The sequence below is a fragment of the Oryctolagus cuniculus genome, chromosome 13 (assembly GCF_964237555.1).
Source record: "Oryctolagus cuniculus chromosome 13, mOryCun1.1, whole genome shotgun sequence".
NCBI classification, from domain to species: domain Eukaryota; kingdom Metazoa; phylum Chordata; class Mammalia; order Lagomorpha; family Leporidae; genus Oryctolagus; species Oryctolagus cuniculus.
In genome coordinates this window covers 38,273,090-38,290,105 of record NC_091444.1, presented here as the reverse complement: position 1 = coordinate 38,290,105, position 17,016 = coordinate 38,273,090, and the positions used below count along the sequence as shown (strand labels likewise).

At 42.9% G+C, this 17,016-nt stretch overlaps 1 protein-coding gene and 1 long non-coding RNA gene across 2 annotated transcripts in view; one reads left to right on the top strand and one right to left on the bottom strand.

Moving 5' to 3' along the window:
* Window positions 1-17,016, bottom strand: part of FBXO28 (F-box protein 28) — a 36,056-nt gene that overhangs the window by 5,858 nt on the left and 13,182 nt on the right. Inside the window, exons 2-4 of the mRNA XM_002717486.5 lie at window positions 15,379-15,488; window positions 13,946-14,084; window positions 545-740 (exon numbers count right to left, since the gene is read on the bottom strand). Coding sequence (XP_002717532.1) covers window positions 545-740; window positions 13,946-14,084; window positions 15,379-15,488 — 445 coding nt within the window. The remainder of the gene's footprint in view (window positions 1-544; window positions 741-13,945; window positions 14,085-15,378; window positions 15,489-17,016) is intronic.
* LOC127483435 (uncharacterized) overlaps window positions 1-17,016 on the top strand; it is a 48,653-nt gene that overhangs the window by 24,908 nt on the left and 6,729 nt on the right. The window contains exon 3 of the long non-coding RNA XR_007909640.2: window positions 6,958-7,075. This is a non-coding gene — a long non-coding RNA (uncharacterized lncRNA). The remainder of the gene's footprint in view (window positions 1-6,957; window positions 7,076-17,016) is intronic.

Sequence of the window (17,016 nt, the reverse complement as noted above, 5' to 3'; positions counted from 1 at the left end):
GTATTTATTTATTTATTTGAAAGGCAGAGTTGTGGGTATCAAATAAAATCATAGTCTATAGTCCAACCTATAAGTGAAAATGATGTTACAGGCAGGTGTTTGGCATGGCAGTTAAAAGGGATAAGACACTTGCCACTGCGCAGGGTGTCCACAACCCATTATTGGAGGGCTTAAGTTCGCATCCCAGCTCTTCTCTCAGTTCCAGCTTCCTGCTAATCTGCACACTGGGAAGCAGCAGTGATGGCCCAAGTGGCTAGGTCCCTGTCACCCACGTTGGAGACCTGTATAGAGTTCTTGGCTTCTGGCTTTGGTCAGGCTCAGCCCCAGCTATTGCTGGCATTTGGGGAATCCTCCAGCAGATAGAAGATCTCTGTCTCTCTACCTTTCAAATAAATGAATAAACATGAAAAAAGTATTAACATTAAAAAGACATTGTAAATATTTGTGGACGCAGGAAAGTTCAAGAAATATGGTTAAGAGGAAAAGAAAAGTAGCAAAACTATGTGTGTTATTATACAGTGAATATGTTATAAACAAATGATACCTGGAGGAGAGCCCATGAGTCTTCCAGACACATCTGATCCTGGCAACTTCCTCTTTAGAATTGGAACAATCTTTTCATCAAAGTATTCCATTGCCATGGAGGAAATATCCCTTAACTCTTGTAGTACTTCATGGGCTCGTTGAGGGGCTCTGGTAGAATTGACATATCTCAGCACACGGTAAATCTCATCAATCACCTGAAACAACAAATTCTCATTAGCACTTTATTTTTTTTTTTTTTTTAAGAAAATGGCTAAATCAGCAGAGAAGTGACTACTTTTTTGCAATTCCTTTGAAGACCTAAGGAGTGATTTTTTAAAAAGGATTTATTTATTTCAAAGGCAGAGTTAGAGAGAGGCAGAGGCAGAGAGAGAGAGAGAGAGAGAGAGAGATCCCATCTGCTGGCTCACTCCCCAAATGGCCACAATGGCTAGAGTTGGGCTAATCCAAAGTTAGGAACCTGGAGCTTCTTCCAGGTCTCACCCACGAGGGTGCAGGGGCACAAGGACTTGGACCATCCTCTACTGCCCTCCCAGGCCATGGCAGAGAGCTGGATCAGAAGTGGAGCAGCTGGGACTAGAACTGGCGCCCATATGGGATGCTGGCACCACAGGTGGCTCCTTTATCCACTGTGACACAGCGCCGGCCCTGAGGAGTGATTTAACTAACATACTGGCTATGGATACTATCATCTAACACATGGTCTTAGGGCTAGTTATAATACTTGATACTTAGATTTATTAAGTATCTTTTATGTATTAGGTACTGGGTTAGGGCAAAGGAATCAGGATAAATGAAATAGAGGCCCTGTCCTAAAGGGAATCATAGTGTAGCTGGCAAGACATTTGTGCACACAACTGATACAGAGAGGGTTGTGTGTGTGTGTGTGTGTGTGTGTATAAAGAAATCAGAGGACTAAACTAAGAAATCCTGTATGGGAGTAAATGTAGGAGGAAGGATTAACCAAATCCATACTCTTAGCAATCCTGCAAACCCAAATCTCTTCCCCAAGCCCCAGGGACTCAACCTGATTTCCTTCTCTCTTTACACTGCCCCCATGTGCTCTACTCTCTCAGGTTTTTATTTATTTATTTATTTAAAAGGCAAAGCGTGTGTGTGTGTGTGTGTGTGTGTGTGTGTGTGAGAGAGAGAGAGAGAGAGAGAGAGAGAGAGAGAGAGATAAAGCAAGACATGCAGGGCTGGACCAGGCCAAAGCCAGGAGTCAGAAACTCAATCCAGATCTTCCACATGAATGGCAGGGACCCAGTACTGGGGTCATCATGTGCTGCCTTCCCAGACGCATTAGCAGGGAGCTGATCACAAGCAGAGCAGCTGGGACTGGAACAAGCACCTGCTGCTTCAGCATGCTGACCCCACCCGGAAGTTTTGTTTCTCTGTGGCTTGCTATGGCCTGGAATAATATTGCCTCAGATTCCACTTCCCTTAACATCATCAAAAAGCAGCAAAAGATCCCTTTTTCTTTTAATGATAATCCTCAATAATTCTCATGGCTTCAGCACAGATTTGAATCTAATTCACAACTCTGAAGATTCCAGTCTGAACAACTTCTATTTCAATGTTGTGTCACCAAAATCCCAAGCAACCTTGAGTCCCACCTTTCCTGTCTCTCCAAAGTCTAGCCAGTGTCCAACTCTGGATCAATCTTATTATCTACTATCTCTTCTCCTTCGCCCAGGCCACTGAGCATGGCTAGAGAACACTGAATCTGGCAGAAGTATACCAGGCCAAATTCCTGGCCCTTGCTATTTTCTAGACTCAGAGCAATGTGATGATTCCTCTCTGGCTAGCATGGTATGTGCCTAATAACTGTCAGCAAAATCAAACTGTTAGGATATGTCCCTGTGGTAAGCCCGAGAGACTCACAGAACAGGCAGCCTGATGTGTTGCAGGCAGTTAAGATATGATGCTTCCGAATGACACGGGACATGCAGATGTCACTTGCCAGGAAGCAGCTGGAGAGTTACTGGTCAGGAATGCAGGAAAGTGGCCAGCATTGTGGCACAGCAGATTAAACCGCTGCCTGTGATGCCAGCATCCCAGATAAGCCCTGGTTGGAGTCCTGGCTGCTCTACTTCCAAACCAGCTCCCTACTAATGTGCCTGGAAAAGAAGTGGAAGATTGGCCCAAGAGGGAGACCCAGATGGAGCTTCAGGCTCTTGGCTTCAGCCTGGTCCAGCACCGGCTGTTATGGCCATTTGGGGGTGAGCCAGTGGATGAGAGATTTCTCCATCTCAATTTCTCTCTGTAACTCTGTCTTTCAAATAAATAAAGGAGTGCAGGAAACAACCTGCAGATGAAGGCGATGCTTCAGTAGTGAAAAGCACAAGAGGGACTAGGACTGCCAAGGAAGCAAATGCAGAACCCAAGGCAGTAATGGTAAATTATATACTTGTATTCATTTCTGGACCATTACTACTACATTATGAACTCACATCGGAAGGAAATAACCTTTTCCCCCAATAACTAATTGGAATACTATCCTAAAAATGTACTGCATGTATTCTTTTAAAAAAGAATGAAAAGTAGAGTATTTTTCTTTTTCTTTCTTTTTTTTTTTTTATTTTTATTTTTTTGACAGGCAGAGTGGACAGTGAGAGAGAGAGAGACAGAGAGAAAGGTCTTCCTTTGCCGTTGGTTCACCCTCCAATGGCCGCCGCGGCCGTCGCGCTGCGGCCGGCGCACCGCGCTGATCCGATGGCAGGAGCCAGGAGCCAGGTGCTTTTCCTGGTCTCCCATGGGGTGCAGGGCCCAAGCACCTGGGCCATCCTCCACTGCACTCCCTGGCCACAGCAGAGGGCTGGCCTGGAAGAGGGGCAACCGGGACAGAATCCGGTGCCCCGACCGGGACTAGAACCCCGTGTGCCGGCGCTGCTAGGCGGAGGATTAGCCTAGTGAGCTGCGGCGCCGGCCTATTTTTCTTTTTCTTAAAGATTTATCTATTTATTTGAAAGGCAGAGCTAGAGAGAGAGAGAGAGAGAGAGAGAGAGAGAGAGAGAGAGAAAGAGAAAGAAAAAAAGAAAAAGAGAAAGAAAGAGAAATTTTTCCATTTGCTGGTCCACTCCCCAAATGCCTGCAAGGGCCAGGGCGGGGCCAGGCTGACACCAGGAACCTGGAACTTCCTCTGGGTCTTCCACATGAACGCAGGGGCCCAAGGACTTGGGCCATCTTCTGCTGCTTTCCCAGGTGCATTAGCAGGGTGTTGGAGGGGAAGTGATGCAGCCGGGTCTTAAACTGGTGCTGATATGGGATGCTGGCATCACATGAAGTGGCTTGACGTGCTATGCCCCAACACATGCCCAAGTATTTTCTTTGGGTTTTTATTAATTATGTAAGCATATCCTAACTTATAAGATAAACATTATTCAAATACTGAATTCTTACTACATACTTGTCCCTTTTCAAAGCAATGGGGTAAAAAATAGCAAATAAGGATGGTAAGGTTCTTATTCTCACAAAGCTGAAGTAAACACACAGTAAAATAGGACAGTGTCATGAGAAAAATACAGGGAAGTATGAGTTTTCATTGGGGAGGAGGGACTAACATTAAGACAGGTAGATGAGAAAGGCTCCTCTGACAAATTTAAGAAAGACTGAATAAGGAGGAGGAAGCAGTCGTTTGACAATCTGGGGAGAAAAGCAATTCTGGTGGGTACAGCTATGGCCATGGCACCAAGGACAGTATCAGTTTGGCTTGTTCAAGGGCTAGAAATAGAATACAGGGGCTGGCACTGTGGTGAAGTAGGTTAATCCTCTGCCTGTGGTGTTGGCATCCCCTATGGGCAGTGGTTCTCCTTCTGGCTGCTCCTTTTCCAAGCCAGCTCTCTGCTATGGCCTGGGAAAGCAGTACAAATGGCCCAAGCAAGGAGGCCCCTGTACCCACATGGGAAACCTGGAGGAAGCCCCTGGCTCCTGATCAGCTCAGCTCCGGCTGTTGCGGTCATTTGGGGAGTGAACTAGAGAACGGAGCACCTCTCTTTCTCTCTCTCACTGTAACTCTACCTCTCAAATAAACACAATCTTAATAAATAAGTAAAATATGAAAGCTAGAAGTAGTATTATTTAGTATTTACACAAAATTAAGAAAATAGTAAGGGACTGGCATTACGGCACAGTAGGTTAAGTTGCCACTTGTGATGCCAGCATCCCATACTGGAGTGTCAGTTCAAGTCCCAGCTGCTCTGCTTATAATCCAGCTCCTTGCTAATGTGCCTGGGTGATGGCCCAAGTGCATGGTCCCTGCTATTCATATGGGAGATCTGAATGGAGCTCTGGGCTCCTGGCTTTGGCTTGGAATAGCATTAACTGTTGTGGCTATTTGGGGAGTGAATTAACAATGGAAGAACTCTCTTTTTGTGTATCTCCCTGTCACTCTGCCTGTCAAATAAATTAAATAGATGCTTGTTTAATTATTTTTAATTTTTTTTAAAAAAAGATCTATTTTATTTATTTGAAGGGTACAGTTAGAGAGACAGGGAGAGAGTGAGAGGTCTTCCATCCACTGGTTCACTCCCCAAATGGCTGCAACTGCCAGGGCTGTGGGAGGTCAAAGCCAGGAGCTTCATTTGGGTCTCCCACGTGGGTGCAGGCGCCCACAGACTTGGGCCGTCTTCCACTGCTTTCCCAGGCACATTAGTAGGGAGCTGGATTGGAAGTGGAGCGGCCAGGACTTGAACCAATGCCCATATGGGATGCTGGCATTGTAGGCAGTGGCCTAATCTGTCACACCACAATGCCAGCCCCTAGATGTTTAAATACAGAAGAAATATGGTTTTTAGCAGACATTATGTTGTGAACACAAAGGTCAGTTAACAGGTTTTCCACTGAGACAGATTTCTGAAACATATAGTATGTAATACTTAGATGCTTAATAAAGTATCTATAGTGCGATGGTTTGAGATATTTGGGTCCCAAACTCATGCCAATGTTTAAACCCTGAAGTCTTAAGTTAATGGTCCCAAGAGGTGAAGACTTAACCCATTTTTTGAAAAAAACATTTATTTATTTATTTGAAAGGCAGAGTTATAGAGAGGCAGAGGCAGAAAGGGAGAGAGGTGTTCCATCCACTGGTTCACTCTCCAAATGGCTGCAAACGGCTGGAACTGGGCCGACCCAAAGCCAGGAACAAGGAGCTTCTTCCAGATCTCCCATGTGGGTGCTGGGGCACAAGGACTTGGGCCATCTTTTACTGCTTTCCCAGGCCATAAGAGAGAGCTAGATCAGAAGTAGAGCAGCCAGGACTCAAACTGACACACATATGGGATGCCATCCCAGCATTGTTAAGCGGTGGCCTTACCCAGTACGCCACAGCACCAGCTCCAAAACTTAACCCAATTATGGCATTTAGAGGCAGGACTTTTGGAAAGTTGTTAGATTAGATCATTAAGGTAGAGTCCCAAAGGCTGAATCCGGTGGCTTTATAAGGAGACACTGATAGTCAAGCATGCTGTCTCTTGCCACATGATGCTCTGTGAGGTCTCAGGACTCCACAGCAAGAACACTATCATCAGAGGCCAAACTAATGGGCCTGTCTGATCTTGGGCTGGGACCTCTGGAATTGTGAGATAAATAAACTTTTTCTCTTTATAAAGTTAGTTGCCTTGGGTATCATAGTTAAAAAAAAAGATGACTGAGCCGGCGCCGTGGCTCAATAGGCTAATCCTCCACCTTGCGGCGCCGGCACACCGGGTTCTAGTCCCGGTTGGGGCGCCGGATTCTGTCCCGGTTGCCCCTCTTCCAGGCCAGCTCTCTGCTATGGCCAGGGAGTGCAGTGGAGGATGGCCCAGGTGCTTGGGCCCTGCACCCCATGGGAGACCAGGAAAAGCACCTGGCTCCTGGCTCCTGCCAGGATCAGCGCGGTGCGCCGGCTGCAGCGGCGGCCATTGGAGGGTGAACCAGCGGCAAAGGAAGACCTTTCTCTCTCTGTCTCTCTCTCTCACTGTCCACTCTGCCTGTCAAAAAAAAAAAAAAAAGATGACTAATTCATCCAGTTTTATGACTACTGTAATAGATTAGGAATGAGTAAGATACAGATCCTACCCAGTGGACTACCCATAAACTGAAAGTGTTAACTCATGCTGTAATAAGTCCAATGTACAAGCAAATTATTTGTGTAAAAATAAGGTGGAGATAAGATCTGTTTGAGGGAAACAGGTAGGTCTAAATAAAGACACAATGATGGAATGAGAATTTCAACCGTTACGGGAAGTGAGAGCAGGAGGGTATGGCCAGCTAGAGAGGAGTGACACTGAGCAGATGAATGATGTGGATGGACAGGTGAGGGGCAAGCAACCAACATTTTGCAGCATTCTCACCTAATAGAAATTTATTCTAAGTATGTTTTAAAAAACATGTATTAATACAATTAATCCTTTTCTATAACTCTTATTCTTTCAGAATGAATTTCATATCCAAGTATCCCACAAGGACTGCTGATATGAAGAATTCCATCTATGAACTAATTTATGAAGTAGTCTCAGCTTTACTGTATTTAGTCTTCTAAATACACATGAAGGTAATGGTATCTTTCTGTTTCCTCAGATATCCTGTTTACTAAATTTTCATAATAGTGTATTTTCCGAGTAGCTTTGACAATTTTCTGCAAATCACTTCAGCAAACAAAGCTATTAGAATACTGAACCTCAGACATGTCCTTATGTCCCATATTTCTTATTTATTTATAGTTCAGAGGCAAAGGAAGAGAAACAGAGACAAACTGAGCTCCCACCTGCTGATTCATTTCCCAAATGCCTGCAATAGCTTAGGCTGGACCAGGCCAAAGCTGAGAACACAGCCCAAGCTCAAGGGGCAGAGATTTATCCATTTTAACCATCACCTACTGTCTCCCAGAGCGTGCATTAGTAGGAACCTGGAATTTGGAGTAGAGTCAGAATTCAGACTCAAGCACTCCAATATAGGATCTGTCTGTTGTGTTTAGCCTCTTAACTCCTAGGCCAAACACCTACCCCTTGTTTTGCCATCTTTGTCTCCTTGTTCTACTTGAGATTTCCTTAACTTGCCCTTTTACCTAAAAAAAAAAAGAAAAAAAAAAAAAAGGAAAATTTCAAAACGATTTATTTGAAAGGCAGAGTGAAACAGACTGAGATATCTTCCAGCTGTTGGTTCATTCCCCAAATGGCCTCAATGGCTAAGGCTAGGCCAGGCTAGAGCCAGGATCCAATAATTCCACCCTACTCTCCTGGCAGGGTCTGAAGTACTTGGGCCATCTTCCACTGCCTTCCCAGGTGCATTAGCAGGAAGGTGGATCAGAAGTGGAGCAGTCAGGAACTGAACCAGCACTCTGATATGGGATGCCATGACATTGACATTGGCTTTCCACCTTTTTTTAAGTTTCTCCCATATTTAAAAATTTGAAGTGCATTTGACTTTTTTTTTTTTTTTTTTTGGACAGGCAGAGTTAGACAGTGAGAGAGAGAAAGAGAGAAAGGTCTTCCTTTTCCGTTGGTTCACCCCCCAAATGGCCGCTGCTGCCCACACCGGCATCCCATATGAGTGCTGGGTTCTAGTCCCAGTTGTTCCTCTTCCAATCCAGCTCTCTGCTGTGGCCTGGGAGGGCAGTGGAGAATTGCCCAAGTGTTTGGGCCCCTGCACCCACATGGGAGACCAGGAAGAAGCACCTGGCTCCTGGCTCTGGATCGGTGCAGTGCCGGCTGTAGTGGCCATTTGGGGAGTGAACCAATGAAAGGAAGATCTTTCTCTCTGTTTCTCTCTCTCACTGTCTCTAACTCTACCTGTCAAATAAAAAATTAAAAAAAAATTAAAAAAAAGAATAAAGCACATAGAGATCTGATGATCAGAACTCCTGTTATCTTAGATGACTGGGGATGGACAGGGTGGACCTAATAATAACTCAATAAGAAAACAGACTAATTCTTTTTTCATTTTAAAGGTTCATGGCTGTATATATTTATTCTGCATAGTAAAAGGAAGAAATGTTCCCAACTAATCTTGATTTTTCAGAGTACCCTCACGGGGCTAGCACTGTGACAAAGCCGGTTAAAGCCCCAGCCTGCAGTGCTGGCATCCCATATGGGCGCGCCAGTTCGAGACCCGGCTGCTCCTCTTCCGATCCAGCTCTCTGCAATGGCCTGGGAAAACAGAAGATGGCCCAAGTCCTTGGGCTCCTGCACCCACGTGGGAGACCTGGAAGAAGCTCCTGGCTCCTGGCTTTGGATCAGCTCAGCTCTGGCCATTGTGGTCATTTGGAGAGTGAACCAGCGGATGGAAGACTTCTCTCTCTGGCTCTATCTCTCTCTGTAACTCTGTCTTTCAAATAAATAAAAATAATTTTTTAAACAAAAGTAAACTCAGATTAAAATCAATTTTAAAAGAAAATATTGTGGAAACATTAGATAAACTTAAATTGAAAGACATCCTGACAAATTACTGACCTATGTTATTGTAATTTTAAAAAAGATCTGTTTTTTTCTATTTGAAAGGCAGAGTGAGAGAGAGGGAGGGAGAGAAAGAAAGAAGTCTTCGATCCACTAGTTCACTCCTCAAATGGCAACAAAGCCATGGCTGGGCCAGGTCAAAGTCAGGAGCCTGGAACTCCATCCAGGTCTCCCATGTGATAACAGGGGCTCAAGTACTTGGGCCATGATCCACTGCTTTTCCAGGTACATTAGCAGTGAGCTGGATTGGAAATGGAGCAGCCAGGACTTGAACCAGTGCCCACATGGGATGCCAGTGTCAAGGTAGTGGTTTAACCTGGTGAGCCACAAGGCCATCCCCAACGTATACTCTTAAAGAAATGTGAAGATTAAAGGACACAAAAGGACAGGAATGTAGCTTAGTGGTTAAGATACCCACATCTCCTATCAGAGTTTCTGGGTTTGATTCCTTGCTCTGGCTCCTGATTTCAGCTTCCTGCTGATGCAGACCCTGCAAGGCAGCAGTGAAGGGACAAGTAATTGCATTCTTGCCACACACAGGAAGACCTATATTGAGTTCCTGGCTCCTTGCCTCAACCTCAACCCAAGCATTTGGGAGCTTTCTCTCACTCTCTTGGTCTCTCAAGGAAAAAGAAAAAAAAGAAAGAGAAAAAAAAAAAAAAAAGAGAGAAACAAAGAAAAAGACATACAAGGAACCTCAGGATTTGTTACAGATTAAAGAGGATTGGGGTATCCATGCATGGTCTTAGGTAAATTCTGGACTGAGAAAAAAATTGCTAGGAAGAGTATAATTGGGATATGTGATGAAATTTGAATGTGATCTATTGATTAGATAAAGAATATTACAGAAACGCTAAACTTACTGATTTTGCTATTTGCATGTTAGTTAAGTAAGAGTATTCTAGCTTTTAAGAAATACACTGAAATAATTAGGAATCAAGGGTCACGATGTCTTCCATTTGCTTTCAAATGGCTCAGGAAGAGAAATACACAAAGAGAATAAAAGCAAAGAAACAAAAGGCAAATAATTGCTGGGTCTCAACCAAAAAAAAATGCAACCCCACTAGTACTCTTTGCCAAAACATTAAAAAGAAACTGTTCAGGGAAATCCAGCTTTATAACTACACAATCATTAGCACTGCAAAAACTAACTTCTCAGTAAGAACAAAAGGGTCATGATCAAGAGCAGGGATTATCCAAGACTGCTGTCATTCTTTTATTTTCCAGAATGGTTACTTGCCTACTGCTCACATGTAGATGTGCTTCATTGTATGTGAAGTGCTGATACTAACATGAGCTTATTGCAAAAGGTGCAAATACCATATATGTCAGATGGAAGATATGAGATATGTAGACACAAGTGAGCCAACAATCTTTAACATTTTAATTCATTTATTTATTTCTAGAGAGAGAGAATTCAAAAGCACACTCCTCCCCTACTGGCTGGTTCACTCCCTAAATGTCTGCAACAGCTAGGGCTGGGTCAGACTTTTAGACAGGGGCCAGGAACTCATTCTGGGTTTCCCAAGTGGGTGGCAGGGACCCAAGAAGTTGAATCATCACTTGGTGCCTGCCAGCATGTGTATTAGCAGGAAGCTGGAATTGGGAGCAGAACTGGCACTTAAAACCAGGTACTGGGATAAAGGATATGGGTGACCCAAGCATAGGTTTTAACTGCAAGTTCAAATGCCTGACTATGTCTGTTACTGGAACACTCATTTACCACATGCTGTCTATGGCTATTTTTCATAGTTGTGACTGAGGCTATATGGCCCACAAAGCTGAAAGCATTTACTGTATGGCCTTTTACAGAAAAAGTTAGCTGATCCTGCCCCTAGATTATAGTGATAAACTCCCAACTAGTCTGAATTCTTTAGACAGATTTTCTTTAAACACCCTTGTCATCAGTACGGTCCTCTTTCAAGAGACTCCACATTAGGGCTAGCATTGTGGCATGGTGGCTTAACCACTACAATGACAACATCCCAAATGAGTTACAGTTCAAGTCCAGGTTGCTCCATTTCTGATCCAGCTTCCTGCTAATGTGCTTGGGAAAGCAGTGAGAGATGACCCAAGTACTTGAGGCCCTGCCACCCATATGGCAGACCTGGATGGAGTTCCAGGTTCTTGGGTTTGGCCTGGCCCACTCTCTGGCTGTTTGTGGATATTTGGGGAATGAAGCAGCAGACAGATGGAGGATCTTTGTCTGCCTTTCAAATAAATAAAGTAAACCTTAAAAAAGAAAAAAGAGAAAGACACTCAACTTTTAACTCCTCTAGTAACTAACCCTTTAGCTCTACTGCTGAGAAGGGCAATAATCTAGATTGTTAGTAATTAGAGAGGACCTTTAGGTTTAAGTCATTCTCAAATACAGACTTTCAAACAACCCTCCTGTTTTCAGTCCCACTTTCAGAGGTGCCTTGGGCTCTCAATTTACAGCGTTCTAGAGGTTCAAGTGCGTACACTGGGTTACCTCTCAGCTCTCCCCACTGTCAGTTTAGGATTTAACTGTCTTAGTTCTTCTAAAAGAGTTACCATTTCTTTCTCTATTTTCCAGTATTCAAAATATATTGTTCCTGACTTTTCTCCTTGGTCTCATCATTCTTATGGGTCTTTCTTTTTTAAAAGATTTTTTTTTTTAATTTGAAATGCAGAGTTACGGAGAGAGAGGGAGAGACAGAGAGATCTGGGTCCCTGCACCCATGTGGGAGACCCAGAAGAAGCTGCTGGCTCCTGACTTCAGACCAGCCCAGGTCATTTGGGGAATGAACTAGTAGATGGAAGATCGATCTCTTTCTTTCTCCCTCTCTCTAACTCTGCCTTTCAAATAAATAAATAAATAAATAAATAAATCTTAAAAAAATGCTGACCACAGATCTGAATTTTTAAAACCAGACATATTCTATACAAGACTATAAAAGTGGCCGGTGCCGCGACTCACTTTGCTAATCCTCCGCCTGCGGTGCCGGCACACAGGGTTCTAGTCCCGGTTGGGGCACCGGATTCTGTCCCGGTTGCCCCTCTTCCAGGCCAGCTCTCTGCTGTGGCCAGGGAGTGCAGTGGAGGATGGCCCAAGTGCTTGGGCCCTGCACCCCATGGGAGACCAGGAGGAAGCACCTGGCTCCTGGCTTTGGATCGGTGCAGCACGCCGGCCGTAGCAACCATTTGAGGGGGTGAACCAACGGAAGGAAGACCTTTCTCTCTGTCTCTCTCTCACTGTCTAACTCTGCCTATCAAAAAAAAAAAAAAAAAAAAAAAAAGATTATAAAAGTTAGTTCTCTTACAAAGTATAAAAGCTCCCCAACTTGTAAGCATAGCCTAGGTGCAGGGAAAGCAACATAAGCAACATAAGCAACATAACCTACCATAGAAACCATACACCAAATCCGCTTATGTGCTAGAGAAAGAAAACTGTTGTTTTTTAATGTCTTACTTCAGCAGGAGGAAATGAAATACCAGCATTCTTCTGTTTTGAAGATAGGATGTGAAAAGTTTAAGTATAAAACAGCCATAAAACAACCCAAATACTGCGAGCTGTGATAAATCAGCAGTTTAATTTTAGTTTCAGAAAGAAAAAAAGTACCAGCAACATAAAAATAAAAAGTAATACTGAGTGTATACAATGTTGTTTTTAGGTAAAATATAAGGTAAAAGTGGCATTATAAAGAAATAATCTAAGCTGAACTAAGTATGACAGAACTCATAAGAATAAAAATGAAAACTATTATTTTTTAATTTCCAATGAAGTGCAAATTTTCAGGAGAAAAAGAAATTAAGAGTAAATTCAAAGAAATGATACTAAGAAGGAAAAATAGAAAAGAACAGTAGAGAAGGCAACTGAGAAATCAAGACCACAGTATAGTTTTCATTAAGTCAAGTTAGTTCTCTAGGCCTGTTTTCTTATCAGTGAAATAGGAACAGCGATACTTGTTCTACCTACCATACACTGCTATGATGGAAAGTGAATGGGGGTCCAGAGTATGAAAGCACTCTGAACATTAGAAAGGGGCCATCTTTATCTCATTCATTGCTCAATCTTTAGCATCTTAACAGTAAAAGCTCACAAGTTTTATTCTTGAGTATACTTTTTAAAAAGATTTATTTATTTTGAAAGGCAGAGATACATAAAGAGAAGGAGAGAGGAGAGAGAAAGAGAGGCAGAGAGACAGAGAGACAGAGAGAAAGAGATCTTCCATCCTCTGGTTCACTCCCCAGATAGCCGTAACAGCCAGGGCTGGTCCAGGCTGAAGACAGGAGCCAGGAGCTTCATCTGGGTCTCTCACATGGGTGCGGGGCCCAAGCACCACTGCTTTTCCAGGCACATTAGCAGAGAGCTGATCAGAAGAGGAGCAGCTGGGAGGCCGGTGCCGCGGCTCACTAGGCTAATCCTCCACCTGCGGCGCCGGCACACCGGGTTCTAGTCCTGGTCGGGGCACCGGATTCTGTCCCGGTTGCCCCTCTTCCAGGCCAGCTCTCTGCTGTGGCCAGGGAGTGCAGTGGAGGATGGCCCAAGTGCTTGGGCCCTGCACCCCATGGGAGACCAGGATAAGTACCTGGCTCCTGCCATCGGATCTCGGATCAGCGCGGTGCACCGGCCGCAGCGCGCCAGCTGCGGTGGCCATTGGAGGGTGAACAACGGCAAAGGAAGACCTTTCTCTCTGTCTCTCTCTCACTGTCCAGTCTGCCTGTCAAAAAAATAAAAAAAATTAAAAAAAAAAGAAGAGGAGCAACTGGGACACAACCTGATGCCTGTATGGGATGCTGACTCTGCAGGCAGAGGCTTAACCTACAATGCCTCAGTGCCGGTCCCTGAATATGAATTTTTATAACAAGCCCCTCTAAAAAGCAGAAGCTAATAAGCAAACTCATTCACAGAAGCTCATTCAGAGAAGAATACAGACATGTCAAAACTTTGATTTAAAGTCTACACAAGGCAATCCAGCTCTTCTAGGTATGCAACTCTATTTTACCTTTCCTGGGATGAAGCAACAGAGATTGGAATCCACATACTTCATGAAAGTCATATTTAACAGCGACAGCCGTGTTTCAACAGCAGCAAGGATGTCTGCATGACGAGCTAATGAGTGATTTCTCCTTTCTGATTCTCTCCTATAATGGTAATAACAATAAAACACAATTAAAACAATTAAAAAAAAAACACTGAGGGCTAAAATGTTAAGTAATCAAATGCCCAATGAAATAGTCTACGTTTTAGATATTAATACAGAAATCTCTAATTAGATCAGAATTCAACTGCAAGGATGAATGAATTACTATGCCCAGAAATCTTTGCAAAGGACTAGTATTTGCTGATAGAACAGTTGAAAAAAACACTTTATTTTAAAGATTTTTTTGGGGGGTGGGCTAAATCAACTCTAATGACTATTAGAGAAATTAGATGAAACAATTTAACATGAATATACAGTGAGACTGTTTTTGCTCATAAAATTTAGTTCCTTTAAACTTTTTAAAGTTTCATTAAGAATTCAAATATAAGGTATACAATTTAGTGGTGTTCAGTACATTCACAGAGGTTTATAGGTATCAGCATTATTTAATATCAGAACATTTTCATCAACACAGAAAGCAAAGCTGTAACTATAAATCCCACCTCTCCCCCGAGTTGTTTCAGCCCCTAGCAACTACTAATCTATTTTGTCTTTATGAATTTGCCTTTTTTGGAACATTTCTGATTAACGGAATCACACAGCACATGGCCTTTTGTGTCTCGCTTCTTCCACTTAGCATAGTTCTCAAAGGTCATTTTGTAGCATGTTCCTTTTTATTTAGTTTTTAAAAAGGCTTACTTATTTGAAGGGCAGATTTACAGAGAGAAGGAGAGACAGAGAGATCTTCTGTCTGCTGGTTCACTCCCCAAATGGCCCCAACAGCCCAGGCTCGGCCAGGCTCAAGCCAGGAGTTGGTCATCCAGGTCTCCCAAATTGGTGCAAGGGCCCAAGCACTTGGGTCATCTTTTGCAGCTTTCCCAGGTACATCAGTAGGGAGCTGGATTGGAAGTGGAACAGCCAGGACTTGAACTGGCACTCGGATGCCAGCACTACAGGTTGCTAAACCTGTTAATGAATAAGCTCTAATAATTAATTAGTGTATTGTACACAAGTGTATACAAGTGTATTGTATACAAGATCAAGTCATCTGGAAACAGTTTTTCTTCTTCTTTTCCCATCTGGATGTCTTTAACTTCATTTTCTTGCCTAACTGCCCTGGCTAGAATCTAGTAAAATGTGGACTAGAAATGGAGAGAGTGCACAAATCACAGTTATTTGTGATCTATGAATCCTTTGCTACAAAAAATGTGGCAATCATTATCAGGTAAACCTTGACAATGAAAAAAAAAATCAGCAAAGAAATAAAACCCCTTACTAAATTGGCCACAATATACCTTGGAAGTTGTGCTTTAACTTGTTTCTGACATAGATTATGATACCTCTCCACTTTCAGAAATCCCTGATTCAACATTCTCTGGCAGACCAAGTCCATTCTTTTACAAACCTATAGGGAGATGGAAGAAAAAAAAATGAATACCCAAATTAAAAACAATTAACTCAGAGACTCGTAAGTGATGGCTGAAAGTTCGCTGTGCTGGTATTATTCCTGTTTGCTGTCTGAATTTTTTGTCTGAATCTTTAAATCAGTATTTGTGGGTGAATTCCTCATATAATGTAATTTCTGCAGCATCTAACTACACAATTAATAATATGTATGGGTAAAGGAATTTACTTTAATGTTTATTGAATGTTCTGAATGTATTTTCACTGTTACAATAAAAGACTATAATGATTAAGAACAGTAAAACAAACTATTTGAAGGTTTTTTAATAATTGATATAAGAAAAATTCTTCCAGCCCATTATGTATATCCATCCAAACTTGAGTCTAACCTCTCCCAAAGTTCAAATGATCCATAACCAGAATAAGAATTCTTATTTCTTCTAGTGATGTGGTTGAACTATGTACTTTATGTTGGTCAAAGCCTTTATACTAGATACTGTTACACCCTCCGAACACTAAAATGCACAGCAGAATGTGAATGCCTCTGAATTATTAAGGAATATCGGGCTTTTATACAGTACAGGGTTAGAAGTCAGAACACCTAATTTGAGTCTAACCTATATACATTCTTGTAGAAGTCAGTTACCATCTGAAAGTCTGAATTAGGCACCTATAAGTATGGAGAGTTAACTAACTCATAGGGACATCACTAGGAGGAAACGAAATAATACATGCTAAGCCACTTGGTAAACTTTTTTTTTTTATTTTTATTTTTGACAGGCAGAGTTAGACAGTGAGAGAGAGACAGAGAGAAAGGTCTTCCTTTACTGTTAGTTCACCCTCCAATGGCCGCTGCAGCCAGCATACCGCGCTGATCCGAAGCCAGGAGCCAGGTGCTTCTCCTGGTCTCCCATGCGGGTGCAGGGCCCAAGCACTTGGGCCATCCTCCACTGCACTCCCTGGCCACAGCAGAGAGCTGGCCTGGAAGAGGGGCAGCTGGGACAGAATCCGGTGCCCCGACCGGGACTAGAACCCGGTGTGCCGGTGCCGCAGGAGGAGGATTAGCCTATTGAGCCACGGTGCTGGCCGCCACTTGGTAAGCTCTAAAGTGTACCACAACACCTGCCCTGGGGGAGGGTGGTGGTGGTGTCATAATTTTGAACTTCCCAAAACTGTGAGCTAAATAAACCCTTTTTAAAGTGCGCAGCTTGAGTATTTTGTTATAGCAACAGAAAACAGACAAACATACTTCTTATATCACAGCCCGTCAAATGAAAGATATTAGGAAAAACAGTTCTTTCCAATTTCAAAATAAATTAAAGCATAATAAATTTTAAGTGCTGATACTAAGCAATTTCTAATAAATGATATTGTAAAATATGGTGGAATCTACTGAAAAAAGGACAATAAACCCAATATTTATGGGCATTACTAAAATACGTAACTTTTTAATGAAAGTAACTCCTTTCCAAAATATATTTCATGAGAGGTATTATTTTACATGTTTGCTAAGCTCTTTAATATGCAGT